The sequence below is a fragment of the Thamnophis elegans genome, chromosome 2 (genome assembly GCF_009769535.1).
Source record: "Thamnophis elegans isolate rThaEle1 chromosome 2, rThaEle1.pri, whole genome shotgun sequence".
Classification (NCBI taxonomy): domain Eukaryota; kingdom Metazoa; phylum Chordata; class Lepidosauria; order Squamata; family Colubridae; genus Thamnophis; species Thamnophis elegans.
In genome coordinates this window covers 155,577,957-155,590,936 of record NC_045542.1, presented here as the reverse complement: position 1 = coordinate 155,590,936, position 12,980 = coordinate 155,577,957, and the positions used below count along the sequence as shown (strand labels likewise).

The 12,980-nt window shown below is 42.6% G+C and overlaps 1 protein-coding gene across 1 annotated transcript in view; it reads right to left on the bottom strand.

The window, feature by feature from the left end:
- Positions 1–12,980, bottom strand: part of LOC116504235 (zinc finger protein 268-like) — a 49,317-nt gene that overhangs the window by 33,639 nt on the left and 2,698 nt on the right. The window contains exon 3 of the mRNA XM_032211128.1: positions 2,661–4,372. Coding sequence (XP_032067019.1) covers positions 2,661–4,372 — 1,712 coding nt within the window. The remainder of the gene's footprint in view (positions 1–2,660; positions 4,373–12,980) is intronic.

The following is a 12,980-nucleotide window of genomic DNA, read 5'->3' as shown; positions in this document are numbered from 1 at the left end:
CTGGATGGTCTCTTGTGACGAGCCGAAGACAGAGTGTGGAAGTGTGACCTTCCTCCCATATTTGGGCATACCAGGGGTTGTGACTTTAAATATATACCTCTCACCCTGGCTGGCTGATAAGGAGTCGAGCTTTGTAGCTCAATGGTTAACACATCTGCCTAAGAGGCAATAGAGCACAGGTTCGATTCCCAACATGGGTATGACTAGCTGATGAGAGCTAAATAGCTTGAAATAGATCTATACTAGTCTCCCTTTATTTATTTATCAGCATAAAATATAACATTATATATATATATATATATATATATATAAATATAAATATAAATATAATATAGTACTCTCATACAAATTCTATTTATCTAATTTACAAGGTAATTTTCCAACCTATATATAATTCTATTAATGGTATACATTATTAATATATATTCAAGAGTATTTTTTTTTACTCTTTCTACCACACTTATCCATCATTTCTTGCCCGTTTCCTAGTTTTTATTCTTATTTTTTTCTTAACTTGCTTCCGGTGTTCTTCTTTTAAAAACTATTATATATTTTTGAACAACCAAATGACCACAAAATACTTAATGTGAATATGTCTGTATCTTAAACATATTCAAATTTATTTTCTTATTAAATTTGTATGTCACATCTCACCAAATTCATGAATTATACCAAATACTCCAGGCTGAGGGCCAATTAAAATCTATTACAACAAAATAAATGTCTCTCATGAAATAATATATCTTTAGAAACATTACTGCAGAATATTAGTATCCAGGCAGGGGCGAGGCAAATATTCTTATTACATCCTCAACTTACAACCACAATTGAACCCAAAATTTCTGTTTCTAAGCGAGACAGTTGTTAAGTGAGTTTTGCCCCATTTTACAACCTTCCTTGTCACATTTGTTAAATGAATCACTCCAGTTGTTAAAATGGCTTCCCCATTGATTTGGGTTGTCAGAAGGTCACAAAAAAGGATCCCATAACCCCAAGACATTGCAACCATCAATGGCAAAGCATCTGAATGTTGATGCTGCAATGGTCCTACGTATGAAAAACGGTCATAACTCACTTTTTTCAGTGACGTTGTAACTGCGAATGATCACTAAATGAATGGTAAGTCAAGGACTACCAGTATCTTGGAATGATTACTGCCTTTGCAATACTACATTCTCACCACTGCACCTCCAGGACTCTTCTCTTTCTGTAATATATCAAATTGGATACAATAAGAATGATTTGATGCTCTAGGAATATTCTAATTATATGTAGTTGTATTTAGTTTCTTATTATGCTTTCAGAAAATTCTTGTTGAAATCCTAATTCTCATTTATTGATTCATTGATTTTTGCAAGGAAATCTTATTGTGTCTGAGCATTTCTTCTGATTCTCTCATGTCTAAATAAACTTGGCTCTTTGGCTGAAAATAATCCAGGAAGCTGAAAACAAGCAAGGAATATTTTCTATGTTTTCTTAGGAAGTTTTCTAGGATCCCATCAAGCTTTCCTTCTAATCAGAAAGCTGATGGTTTTCCTCCTGTATGAGTCTTGTCTTTAATAATAGTAGAGTTGTTACTGAAACAGTGACCACAGTTTGGGCGTCTGAATGGCTTCTGATCTGTGTTTAAGTTTGAGTTTGAGTTTCATTTTATTTATATGCCGCCCTATTCCCTGCAGGACTCAGGGCGGCGCACAAACCCAAGGAGGGAAAGGGGAACACAAAAACTACAAATACAAGCATTAAAAACAACCAACAGCCACACGATTCGAGAGGGGAAGGGAACTCATCAACCCCAGGCCTGCCGACACAGCCAGGTTTTAACGGCTTTTCGGAAGGCCTGGAGAGAGGCAAGGGTCCGAATCTCTGCGGGGAGTTTGTTCCAAAGTGCCGGAGCTGCCACAGAAAAGGCCCTCCCCCTGACATTAAACTGACATGATTTATTAGATTAGACCTAGGGCTCCTCTTCTGTGTCAGTTCCCTATTATTCCACCAGGTAGGAATTCCAGCTGAAACTTTCCCACAATGTAGGAACTCATCCTGTGTGAGCCCTCTGGTCTCCCACCAGGTCAGAATTCCAACTCAAAGATTTCCCACAATCTGGAATCACATATGGTTTCTCTCCTGTGTGCTGCATCATCAGGTTGGAATTTTGAGTAAAACTATTCCCACAGTCTGGGGACATACCGTATTTTCACCCATATAACCCGCGGGTTATATGCGTTTTTTGCATGCACAGCGCCCCCCCCTGCGGGTTATATGCGTGGGCGGGGTATACGGAAAATATTTTACACGATCGGAGGCTTGCACAGGCTTCTTTCTCCGTTTCTTCCCCCACCCCGATCTCAGCTGTTTCCTTCTCCTCCATTCCTTTCCTCTTCCCCAGCTTGCGCAGGCTTCTTTCTCCGTTTCTTCCCCCACCCCGATCTCAGCTGTTTCCTTCTCCTCCGTTCCTTTCCTCTTCCCCAGCTTGCGCAGGCTTCTTTCTCCGTTTCTTCCCCCCCATCTCAGCTGTTTCCCTTCTCTTTTACTCATCGCGGGTTATATGCGTGGGCGGGGTATACGGGAAATATTTTACACGATCCGGAAAACCCGCGGGTTATTCGCGTGTGCGGGTTATTTGCGTGGGCGGGTTATATGGGTGAAAATACGGTAGTTACTGTCTTGTGTGAGTCCTCTGGTGTATCACCAGGTTAGAGTTCTGACTGAAACTTTTACCACAGTAAAGACACTCATATGGTTTCTCTCCTGTGTGAGTTCTCTGGTGTGTAACCAAGTAGGAATTATGACTAAAGCTTTTCCCACAATCTGAACACTCATATGGTTTCTCTCCTGTATGAGTCATCTGGTGTTTCAGAAGGTTAGAATGATTACTGAAACTTTTCCCACAATCTGGACACTCATACGGTTTCTCCCCAGTGTGAGTTCTCTGGTGTATAACCAAGTAGGAATTATGACTAAAGCTTTTCCCACAATCTGGACACTCATATGGTTTCTCTCCTGTGTGAGTCCTCTGGTGTTTCAGCAGGTCAGAATTCCTACTGAAAGCTTTCCCACAATCTGGACACTCATATGGTTTCTCTCCTGTGTGAGTCCTCTGGTGTAGGAACAGATAGGATTTCTGCTGGAAACTTTTCCCACAAACTGGGCACTTATATGGTTTCTCTCCTGTGTGTGTCCTCTGGTGTCTCACCAAGTGATAATTCCAAATGAAAGCTTTCCCACAATCTGGACACTTATATGGTTTCTCTCCTGTGTGAGTACTTTGGTGTTGAACAAGTTTACAATTTTGATTGAAACTTTTCCCACAATCTGGACATTCATATGGTTTCTCTCCTGTGTGGGTCCTCTGGTGTACTACCAGACTGGAATTCTGCTGGAAACCTTTCCCACAATCCGGACACTCATATGGTTTCTCGCCCGTGTGTCTCCTCTGGTGGACCACCAAGTAAGAGTTCTGACTGAAACCTTTCCCACAATCTGGACACTCATATGGTTTCTCACCCGTGTGAATCCTCTGGTGTATCACCAGGTAAGAGCTCTGACTGAAACTTTTCCCACAGTATAGACACTCATATGGTTTCTCCCCCGTGTGACTCCTCCGGTGTATCACAAGTTTAGAATTATTTTTGAAACTTTTCCCACAATCCGAACATTCATATGGTTTCTCTCCTGTGTGACTTCTCTGATGTATCACAAGCTTAGAGTTCTGACTGAAACTTTTCCCACAATCCGAACACTCATATGGTTTCTCTCCTGTATGAGTTCTCTGGTGTATCACCAGGTTAGAATTATTTTTGAAACTTTTCCCACAATCCAAACACTCATATGGTTTCTCTCCTGTGTGAGTCCTCTGGTGTATTACTAGGTAAGAATTCCGAGTGAAACTTTTCCCACAATCCAAACACTGATATGGTTTCTCTCCGGTGTGAGATCTCTGGTGTATCACAAGCTTAGAGTTCTGACTGAAACATTTCCCACAATCCGAACACTCATAAGGTTTCTCTCCTGTATGAGTTCTCTGGTGTATCACAAGGTTAGAATTATTGTTGAAACTTTTCCCACAATCCAAACACTCATATGGTTTTTCTCCTGTGTGAATCCTCTGGTGTATCACCAAGTAAGAATTCCGAGTGAAACTTTTCCCACAATCCAAACACTCATATGGTTTCTCTCCTGTGTGAGTCCTCTGATGTATCACCAAGTAAGAATTCCGACTGAAGCTTTTCCCACAATCTGAACACTCATATGGTTTCTCTCCTGTGTGAGTCCTCTGATGTATCACCAGGTAAGAATTCCGACTGAAACTTTTCCCACAATCTGAACACTCATATGGTTTCTCTCCTGTGTGAGTCCGCTGGTGTATTACCAACTTGGCATTCTGACTGAACTTTTCCCCACAATACAGACACTCATATGGTTTATCTCCTGTATGAATCCTCTGGTGTATCACCAGATTGAAATTCTTACTGAAAGTTTTCCCACACTCTGGACACGCATATGGTTTTTCTCCCGTGTGAGTCCTCTGGTGAATCACTAGGTCAGAATTCTGGATGAAACTTTTCCCACAATCAGGAGAATCAAAGGGTTTCTGCCCAGTGTGAATCTTCTTATGTCTGACCAGATTGGTGTGTGTGCTAAGCCTTTTGCCACATTGGGAGCACTGGTAGAATTTCTCTCCATTGTGGGTACTTCCAGGAGGAAGTTGTTCTGAGTAAAGCGTTTGCCACATTCCAAGCATTATTGCATATATTTTGTGGTGTGGATCCCCTCATACAAGCTGTGATTAGCAATGTTTGTTTTCCCCCACAATAGACAGACTGTGGGTTTTTTTCAACACTGATAATCTTGGATTCTTCAGGAGGTAAAAAAATATTTCTAATTTTTAACACGTGGTGCTTTGATTCAAACCCCTCTTGAATCCAGGGTGCTCTTCTTGGCATCCTCTGTCCATGAGATTCATATTAATGGATTAGTTTCATCCTGGTTTAAAAAATAGCTGCAGAACCTGTGATAACAGGGGAAAAAAGCCTACATATATTACCACGAAAAAGCAAACATATCAAAATGCTAGTTTAATCTCTAACATTAATTACAATTACAATTTGGCATCTAGAGATCTAGAAAGATCCAAGTTCAAATATCCATTCATATATTCAATCATGAAATTATCTTTTTGGCTTCGGGAAATCATAAAATTATTAGCATTGTAAATTGATATTATAAAATTTACCTGAAAATACTAAAGATTATACCATACATGTATATGCACACAGAAATTTGCGCATCTATGAAGTTATGTATGAAAAAAATGTATGCGTATTTCCCTGTGCAGTAAGTCCCAGAAGTGGATTCGCTCAGATTTTTTGATCTAATTTTAAAAAGGTGGGGTCATTAACAGTCCTTTGCCTCCTCTCCTCCACATCCTCTCTAGTAATCCACTACTCTATTGTTTCAACTCCTTCCAGCTCAAGACCTACCCTCCATTAGACTAGTAATGCCATCATTGTACTTTATTCACTTTATTCATAGGCACAAGTATTGTTTTGCTGAAGATCGCCATCTAGTGATATAAGGCTGAAAAGCGCTCATTCCATTTCTACTCTAAAGCATTTGCAAGATGTTTTCATTGATTCTGCACTTCCTTCTGTGCCATGAAGTCAAAGTCGTATTCAACTCCCAACGAGCATGTCAATAGCTTTTGTCCATGACCATCTATGCCACACCTCTTCTTTCAAGCCCCCCAAGAGAGCACTCCTCCCCTCTGGAGCTGAGCCCGAAGCTTCGTTTTCAATAAGCAGCCACTAAATCAAAGGAACTTGTCCTTGTGGGGAACGACATGCAAACAGGCAGTGAGAAAGTGCATCTCCTTTGGGGCCGGCAAAGATTGTTCCAGCCAGTTTTTCGTTTGGCATGTGTGCAACCCTAAGTGATTTCCAGCTTCATCCTATTATAATGAAATATGAGACAAAACCTTAAACTGCCCACCCACATGGCTTCTAAAGTTCTAGGTAGGAGATACTATCTTCCTATCTAAATTTCTGTATTTTGTTGTGTTGCATTGTGTTGTGTTGTATTATCTAAACATGTATTATTGCATTGCCTACAATTCTGAATGATATAATTTTGGAACCACGGAATGGAATCTTTGAAAGTTTATGTAACACAGGAGAAATATCAGAAAAGAAATACTGGAAAAGAACTAATGTGATTCCAAACTACAAAAAGGTGGGAAATGATCCAGGAAATTATAAGCCAATCGGCTTGACATCAATACCTGGTAAAATCCCAGAAAAATATAACTAAGCAGAGAATTTGTGGTCTACTTTGTCCAATGCCTTACTGAAATCTAAGTGTACTATGTCCACAGCAGTTCACTGGTCTACTAATTTAGTCACTTTATGAAAGAATAAAATAAGATTGGTTTGACATGATCTGTTTTTAACAAACCCATGCTTGCTACTACTTATAACTTTGTTTCTAGATGTTCACAGATCTGCTTTTTAAATTATTTTTTCCAGAATCTCCCCCCCCCCCCCCAGGTATTGATGTTAGGCTGATTGGTCTGTATTTTCCTGCCACAAAGAAGAGGAGGTTAAATTATTCTCCAGAACACCAGAGGCCAAGACAATAAACAATGGATGGAAACTAATCAAGGAGAGAAACAACCTAAAACTAAGGAGAAATTTCCTAACAGTGAGGACAATTAACCAATGGAACAACTTTGCCATCAAAAGTTCTGGGTGCTTCATCCCTGGAGGTTTTTAAGAAGAGGCTGGACAGTCACTTGCGTGAAATGTTATAGGATCTCCTGCTTGAACAGGGGGCTGGACTAAAAGACCTCCAAGGTCCCTTCCAGATCTATTCTGATTCTGAAATGCTAAAGCCTCTGCAAGATTTAAAGCACCGGTGTTGCCTGTGAATCTCCTCCCTTGCAAACAAAGCAATGCGCTCATAAGAAACACAGGGAATCTACTTTAAAGTGGCGGTAGAACTGAAATCTCCCAATCAGGAGCAAATTGCAGGCAACTTAAAACCTGCAGCCCTGGTGGAATAAAATTGGGCTGGGAAGGGGGGGGGGATATGCAAGAGGCGACGTATTTCAGCAGAGTTGATTATCTGCTGCTACAACGTGGAGCAAACCGAACCGCCCGACTCGCTCCCGGCTTCTCCTCCGACCTGCCCTCCACTCACCTTCCAGCTGCGGCTTCGACCCAGGAAAAACTACAACAGCCACCGCGATCCTCCATTAGGAAGCCGGAAGACGAGGTTTCCCGGGGCTTCGCCTTTCCATATTCTCTCTAGAAATACGCGACTCTATGGTCTCAGTTCCTTTCAGTTCAGCTACAGGCGCTTGTTACTGTAATTGCGACGATCCAGGAGCGTTTATTGCCCGACCATAGAGCGCCATCCAGCCAACAATATCTAGATCCGCCGAGCTCTAGCTTCATCAGATTAGCTTGGTGCTTGCTGGCTCCTAAAAGTTCATGAAGTTCTTGCCTTTTATGCTCAGCCCCTAAATCATTAACAGATGTCATCTTCATCTTATTAATAGAATAACACGGGACAAAACTAGTCTCCCACGTTGGTTCCAATGACGTTTGGATAGGGGATACTATCATGCTCTCTGTATTTCTATTATGCTCTCTGCTCTCTAGAGCAGCCTTCCCAATTCTCAGAGTACTAAGATTTCAGTCTTTAGAATTCCCAGCCACCTTGGGCAAAACTCTTGAAGGTCACTAGTTTGCAGGCTGGAAGCTGATCTAAAGATTCCTGCATTTTAGCAGGGTTTGGCTGTCAGGAGATCAACAACTCTACAGCCTAACCTTTTTATTACTGTTTCACTTGATAGCCAATTGTGGCTATTCTGCAGGCTCTGGCAATGATTAATCATCAGAGGTGCCATGCCCCCCAAACCGGTTCCCTTGCCATCACTTGGCCACCGCCATTTTGGTTTTTAGTGACTTGCGCGTGCACACTTCATTGTAAATTGTTCTGCACATGTGTGAAGGACAATTTACATTGAACAGCATGTGCGGGTAGTGCGTAGGTTGCAAACCCGTAGTAAAACCAGTAGCAACCCACCCGTTAATCATGCCTTAATTATCTGCATATTGGATAGCAATAGCAGTTAGACTTATATATTGTATTGTATTTTATTGTATTTTATTATTTGTATGCCGCCCTTCTCCGGGAGGACTCAGGGCGGCGAACAATTCAAGGGGGAAAAAAGGGGAACATAAAAAGACAAAATACAAATAATAAAAGTAGACAACAGTTGCACAACCATACATGTTGAGAGGGGAGGGAACTCATCACCCCCAGGCCTGCCGGCAAAGCCAGGTTTTGACGGCTTTTCGGAAGGCCTGGAGAAAGGTGAGGGTCCGAATCCCTGCGGGGAGTTCATTCCAGAGGGCCGGAGCTGCCACAGAGAAGGCCCTCCCCCGGGTAATAGCCAGGTGGCATTGGCTGGTAGATGGCACCCGGAGGAGGCCAACCCTGTGAGATCTAATGGGTCTGTGGGAGGTAATTGGCAGCAGGCGGTCTCTCAAGTACCCAGATCCAATACCATGAAGGGCTTTATAAGTTACGACTAGCACCTTGAAGCGTATCCGGAGACTGATCGGTAACCAGTGCAGCTCATGGAGGATAGGTGTAACGTGGGTGTACTGAGGTGCACCCACAATCGCTCGCGCGGCTGCGTTCTGGACGAGTTGAAGTCTCCGAATACTCTTCAAGGGCTGCCCCATGTAGAGCGCATTGCAGTATACCGCTTCATAGGGCTTTGAGCCCTCTCTAAGCGGTTTACAGAGTCAGCATATTGCCCCCAACAATCTGGGTACTCATTTTACCCACCTCGGAAGGATGGAAGGCTGAGTCAACCCTGAGCCGGTGAGATTTGAACAGCCAAACTGCAGCTAACAGCTGAAGTAGCCTGCAGTGCTGCACTCTCTGCGCCACCTCTTGGATGACTTCAATAAACTCTGCAGGACCTGCCCTTGAAGAGTATCCAAGTTTTAGCTGATAGAGAATGCAATTCTGGATAAGCTATATATGCTTCTGAAGCTTCCTTCCTTGCCACTTTGCTTGTGAGTGGAGTTCACGGTGTTGGTTCTGCCTTTGAAACCCTTCCTGGTATGGGACTGAGCCTTTCCCTGCTTATTTCAGCCTGCCCGATGAGACCTGGCAAAGAAGACTTGCGGCAGGTGCCGTTATCTGGGGATCTGCCTTCAGTGAATCTGAGAAGACATGTCTTCTCTGCTGTGGCCCCCATCTTATTGAATATTCATTCTCCCGAAATGAGATTAATTCTACCCTTTTTGAGCTTCTGAAGGCTCTCAAGACTTGGCTTCATCCTCAGGCGTGGGGTTCTAAGACAATGAGATATGCTCAGATAGTTCCATTGCTGAGGTGGCCATTTGCATCCATTTTATTGCCTAGGGCAGTGATGGCAAACCTTTTTTGGCTGCGGTGCCAAAAGCGGGGGGAGCACAGGAGGGGGTTTGCGCGCTAGCGTGCCACACCCATAATATATGTGCATCCCTCCCAGCATTTGCGCATGCATGCAACCAGTGACCTCCCCCTGCGTTTGCCATGTTTTTTTCATTGTCCCCAGGCTCCAGAGGCTTTCTAAGAGCCTATGGAGGGCGAAAACAGCCCCCACCCCACCCCTGGATGCCGTCTGGAGGCCTCAGGAGCCTTCAGGGAAGCCTCCTGAAGGCTCCGGAGGTCAAAAATCGCCCCTATGGACAAACCGGAAGTCACCATTCCCAAACTTCCGGGTTCACCGTAGGGCTGATTTTCACCCTCCAGAGACTTCAGAGGGCTTCCATGAAGGCTCCGGAGGCTGAAAAACTACCCTACAAGCAAATCAGAAGTTACTTCCGGTTTGTCCGTAGGATCGTTTTTCGCTCTCCAGAGTCTTTAGGAAAGCCTCCTGAAGTCTCCAGACGGCGAAAAACGGTCCTACCAGCCGCGACCCGTCAAAACCGCGCTCGACTAAACCGCACCCGATTAAACCGCACCGCTGACGTCATCAACAGGGCGACAACAGTCAGCGCGGAGAAAGAAGGGCGCTTTAAATAGCACTTTGAAAGCAAGCCGATTCAACTTAAGGTAAGGGTTAGGTTTAGGGTTAGGTTTAGGGTTAGGTTAAGGGTTAGGGTTAGGTTTAGGGTTAGGTTAAGGGTTAGGGTTAGGTTAAGGGTTAGGGTTAGGTTTAGGATTAGGTTTAGGGGGGTTAGGGTTAGGTTTAGGGGTTAATTTTAGGTTTAGGGTTTACAGCATGCTTCTGTCTCCGCGCTGTTGTCGCCCTGTTGATAACGTCAGCGACGCGGTTTAGTCGGGCACGTTTAGTCGAGTGCGGTTTTGTGGTGGAGCCCCTACCAGCAAACTGGAAATCCATTCCTGAATTTCCGGTTTGCCCATAGGGCCGGTTTTTCGCACGTTGGAGTTCAGGGAAGCCTCCAGAGGGCAAAAAATGGCCTCAAAAGAAGGCTGAAGTCAGCTGGCCAGTGCGCACATGTGCGCTGGCCAGCTGAGAGGACAACACATCGTGTGCCCTGAGAAATGGCTCCACATGCCACCTGTGGCACGCGTGCCATAGTTTCGCCCTCATGGGCTTAGGGGGTTGTATAGTTGTTTTTATATTAATTATTTCTTAATATAGATTTTTACATTTTTATATATGTCATTTATATGTTTGTGGATTTTAATCTGATTGTTATATACTGACTACCATTGTTTCTGGTAAACTGAAGCGTTTACTGAGGAGAGGTTATACACATTTCATTTATGTATAAATAACATAAAGGATGGTTAGAGTGGCTAAATTGAAAAAATAATAAAGGAGAGATACAAATAAAAATAAGTAGGATTTAAACTGAAGAGGGGAAGTCGGGATCAGATAACAAATACCTTTTCAGTTAACAATAACGTATTAAAATCCTATTACGTTTCTTTACCCCTACTGCTATCCCTGTTTGTATCAGCTGCTTTTACTTCCCCAATTTTAATTTTATACTTTCCATTTGACTTAAGGGGGGAGCTTTTCTTTTAATCACAAAATGCAACACATAGAATGCAAAGTCCATAAAGATTCTGTCATCTAGGTCATGGTTGTCCCAAAAGTGGTTTTTCAAGAGGCAACTGGACTTTGTTTTTTCTTTTGAAGATGTTTTGCTTCTCATCCAAGAAACTTCATTCAGTCAGTTTTCACCAGCCTGTGCCAATATGTCATATCCAATAAACCTATTCTTTGAGGAAATTGCCTGCCTCAGAGTTTTGTTTGCTATGGGTATGTTACTTGAAACCCTGACATTCCCACCATGGCTGACTAATCACCAGACTGATTTTTTTTTTAAGAAACACCCTAAACTGCCATTTACAATGCAGATCTAATAAGGTATGGACAGTAGCCATTTCAGCTATTGGCTCTGAGCTCTGTTGTATGGAGGAATCTGAAATAAATTAACCCCAACATATGTGCCCAATGTTTTGATGTTTTTAACCTTATAGTATTATACTGCTATTTATGACATTGTAATAATCAGACTGCAGGAATATACATTTAATAAATTAAAATGAATAAATTTTATTGATTCCCTTTTATTCAGAAACTCAAGCAGGCATACAAAGCAGTTCCTGGTTGGCATCCTAAGCCAAGAAAGAGGCTCTTCTCTCATTTTAAACTCCCCCTGCCAGCCAACCGATCTGCATGGGCATATTTTCGGTCTCTCAATCGGCCTGTCAAATTGGGATTTCATAGCACCTGGCAGCCACCTTCCTGTTTAACTTAAAACTGGAACTCGTGGTTTCCATTCAGTGTCTTTGACTCTTACACTGGATTTTTTTAATATAATTTATATTAATAATTTTAAACTGAAGATTAAAAACTAACACAAATAAATACATCAAATAGAAGAAAAAAGAAATCAAAACGTAAAAAGAAAAAGTTAGAAATAGTGGGAAGTTACTTCCAATTTCCTTTACAGTAATTATAATTAGAAATACAAAATTACTTCTTACTCTATGGTTGCAAAAACTCTCTTTTCTATTACCTGCTTTGTTTCTCTAATAATCACAACTGTAAATGATAACTTTTTTTTGTTTCACCCAAATCTCTTAACAAACTTCCAATCAGTAATGAATGTAGAGAATGTCTTTTCTCTGATTGAGGAAATCAATATATTGTAGTTGTTTGAAAATTCCATCACCTTCACCAACCATTCCTCCACTGCACTTAAAGCTGGATATTTGGTGTGTATAATACAGGTAATCTTCGACTTATTACCACAATGGGGGTCAAAATTTTGATCCTAGAACAGGGGTCCCAAACTACCAGGCCACAGAAGTGGCAGGGAAGCATGCACATACCTGTGCATCTTCATTTGCAGAGGCAAGGAAACTCAGAGCTGTTGTGGCCTGTCAGTTGTTAGGGAAGCTGGTGGCAGACTCAGAGGTTGAGGAGGTTTGGGAAGAACTTGGGTCAGTTCTGGAGCCTGGAGAAGGCTCTGATGGATGCTCAGCGTCAGATAGAGATAGAACCACGGCTGCCTGGCATTTCCCAGCAGAAGAGGCAGCTGCCTTTGGAGTCAGAGATGCATGAGGTAGAACAGCTGGATCTGTTCCAGATGCATGTATTCGTAGAGCAGATAGGAGAAGTGAACAACGGACGACAAGGAGTCGAGGACGACAAGGAGTCGACTCGGGAAGCAAATAAAACGTGGACGCTGAATAGCATCCTGGCTGGGGAATAAATAGAAAGAAAGGGAAGTGGTGATTGTAGGAGACAACAGTTCGTATTGCCAGAGACTTTGCTCATTGTGTTTCATGCAACAAAGATTGCCTTGCCAGAACTCAATTTGCAGCCTTTTGGCTGGGAGCTCACGGCCTTTCACTTCGATGAAATGAACTGATAAGGTCTATTGCTACAGTTAACTCCTTGCAGGACTCTTGCCTGGACTTTCAGTGGGTGAATG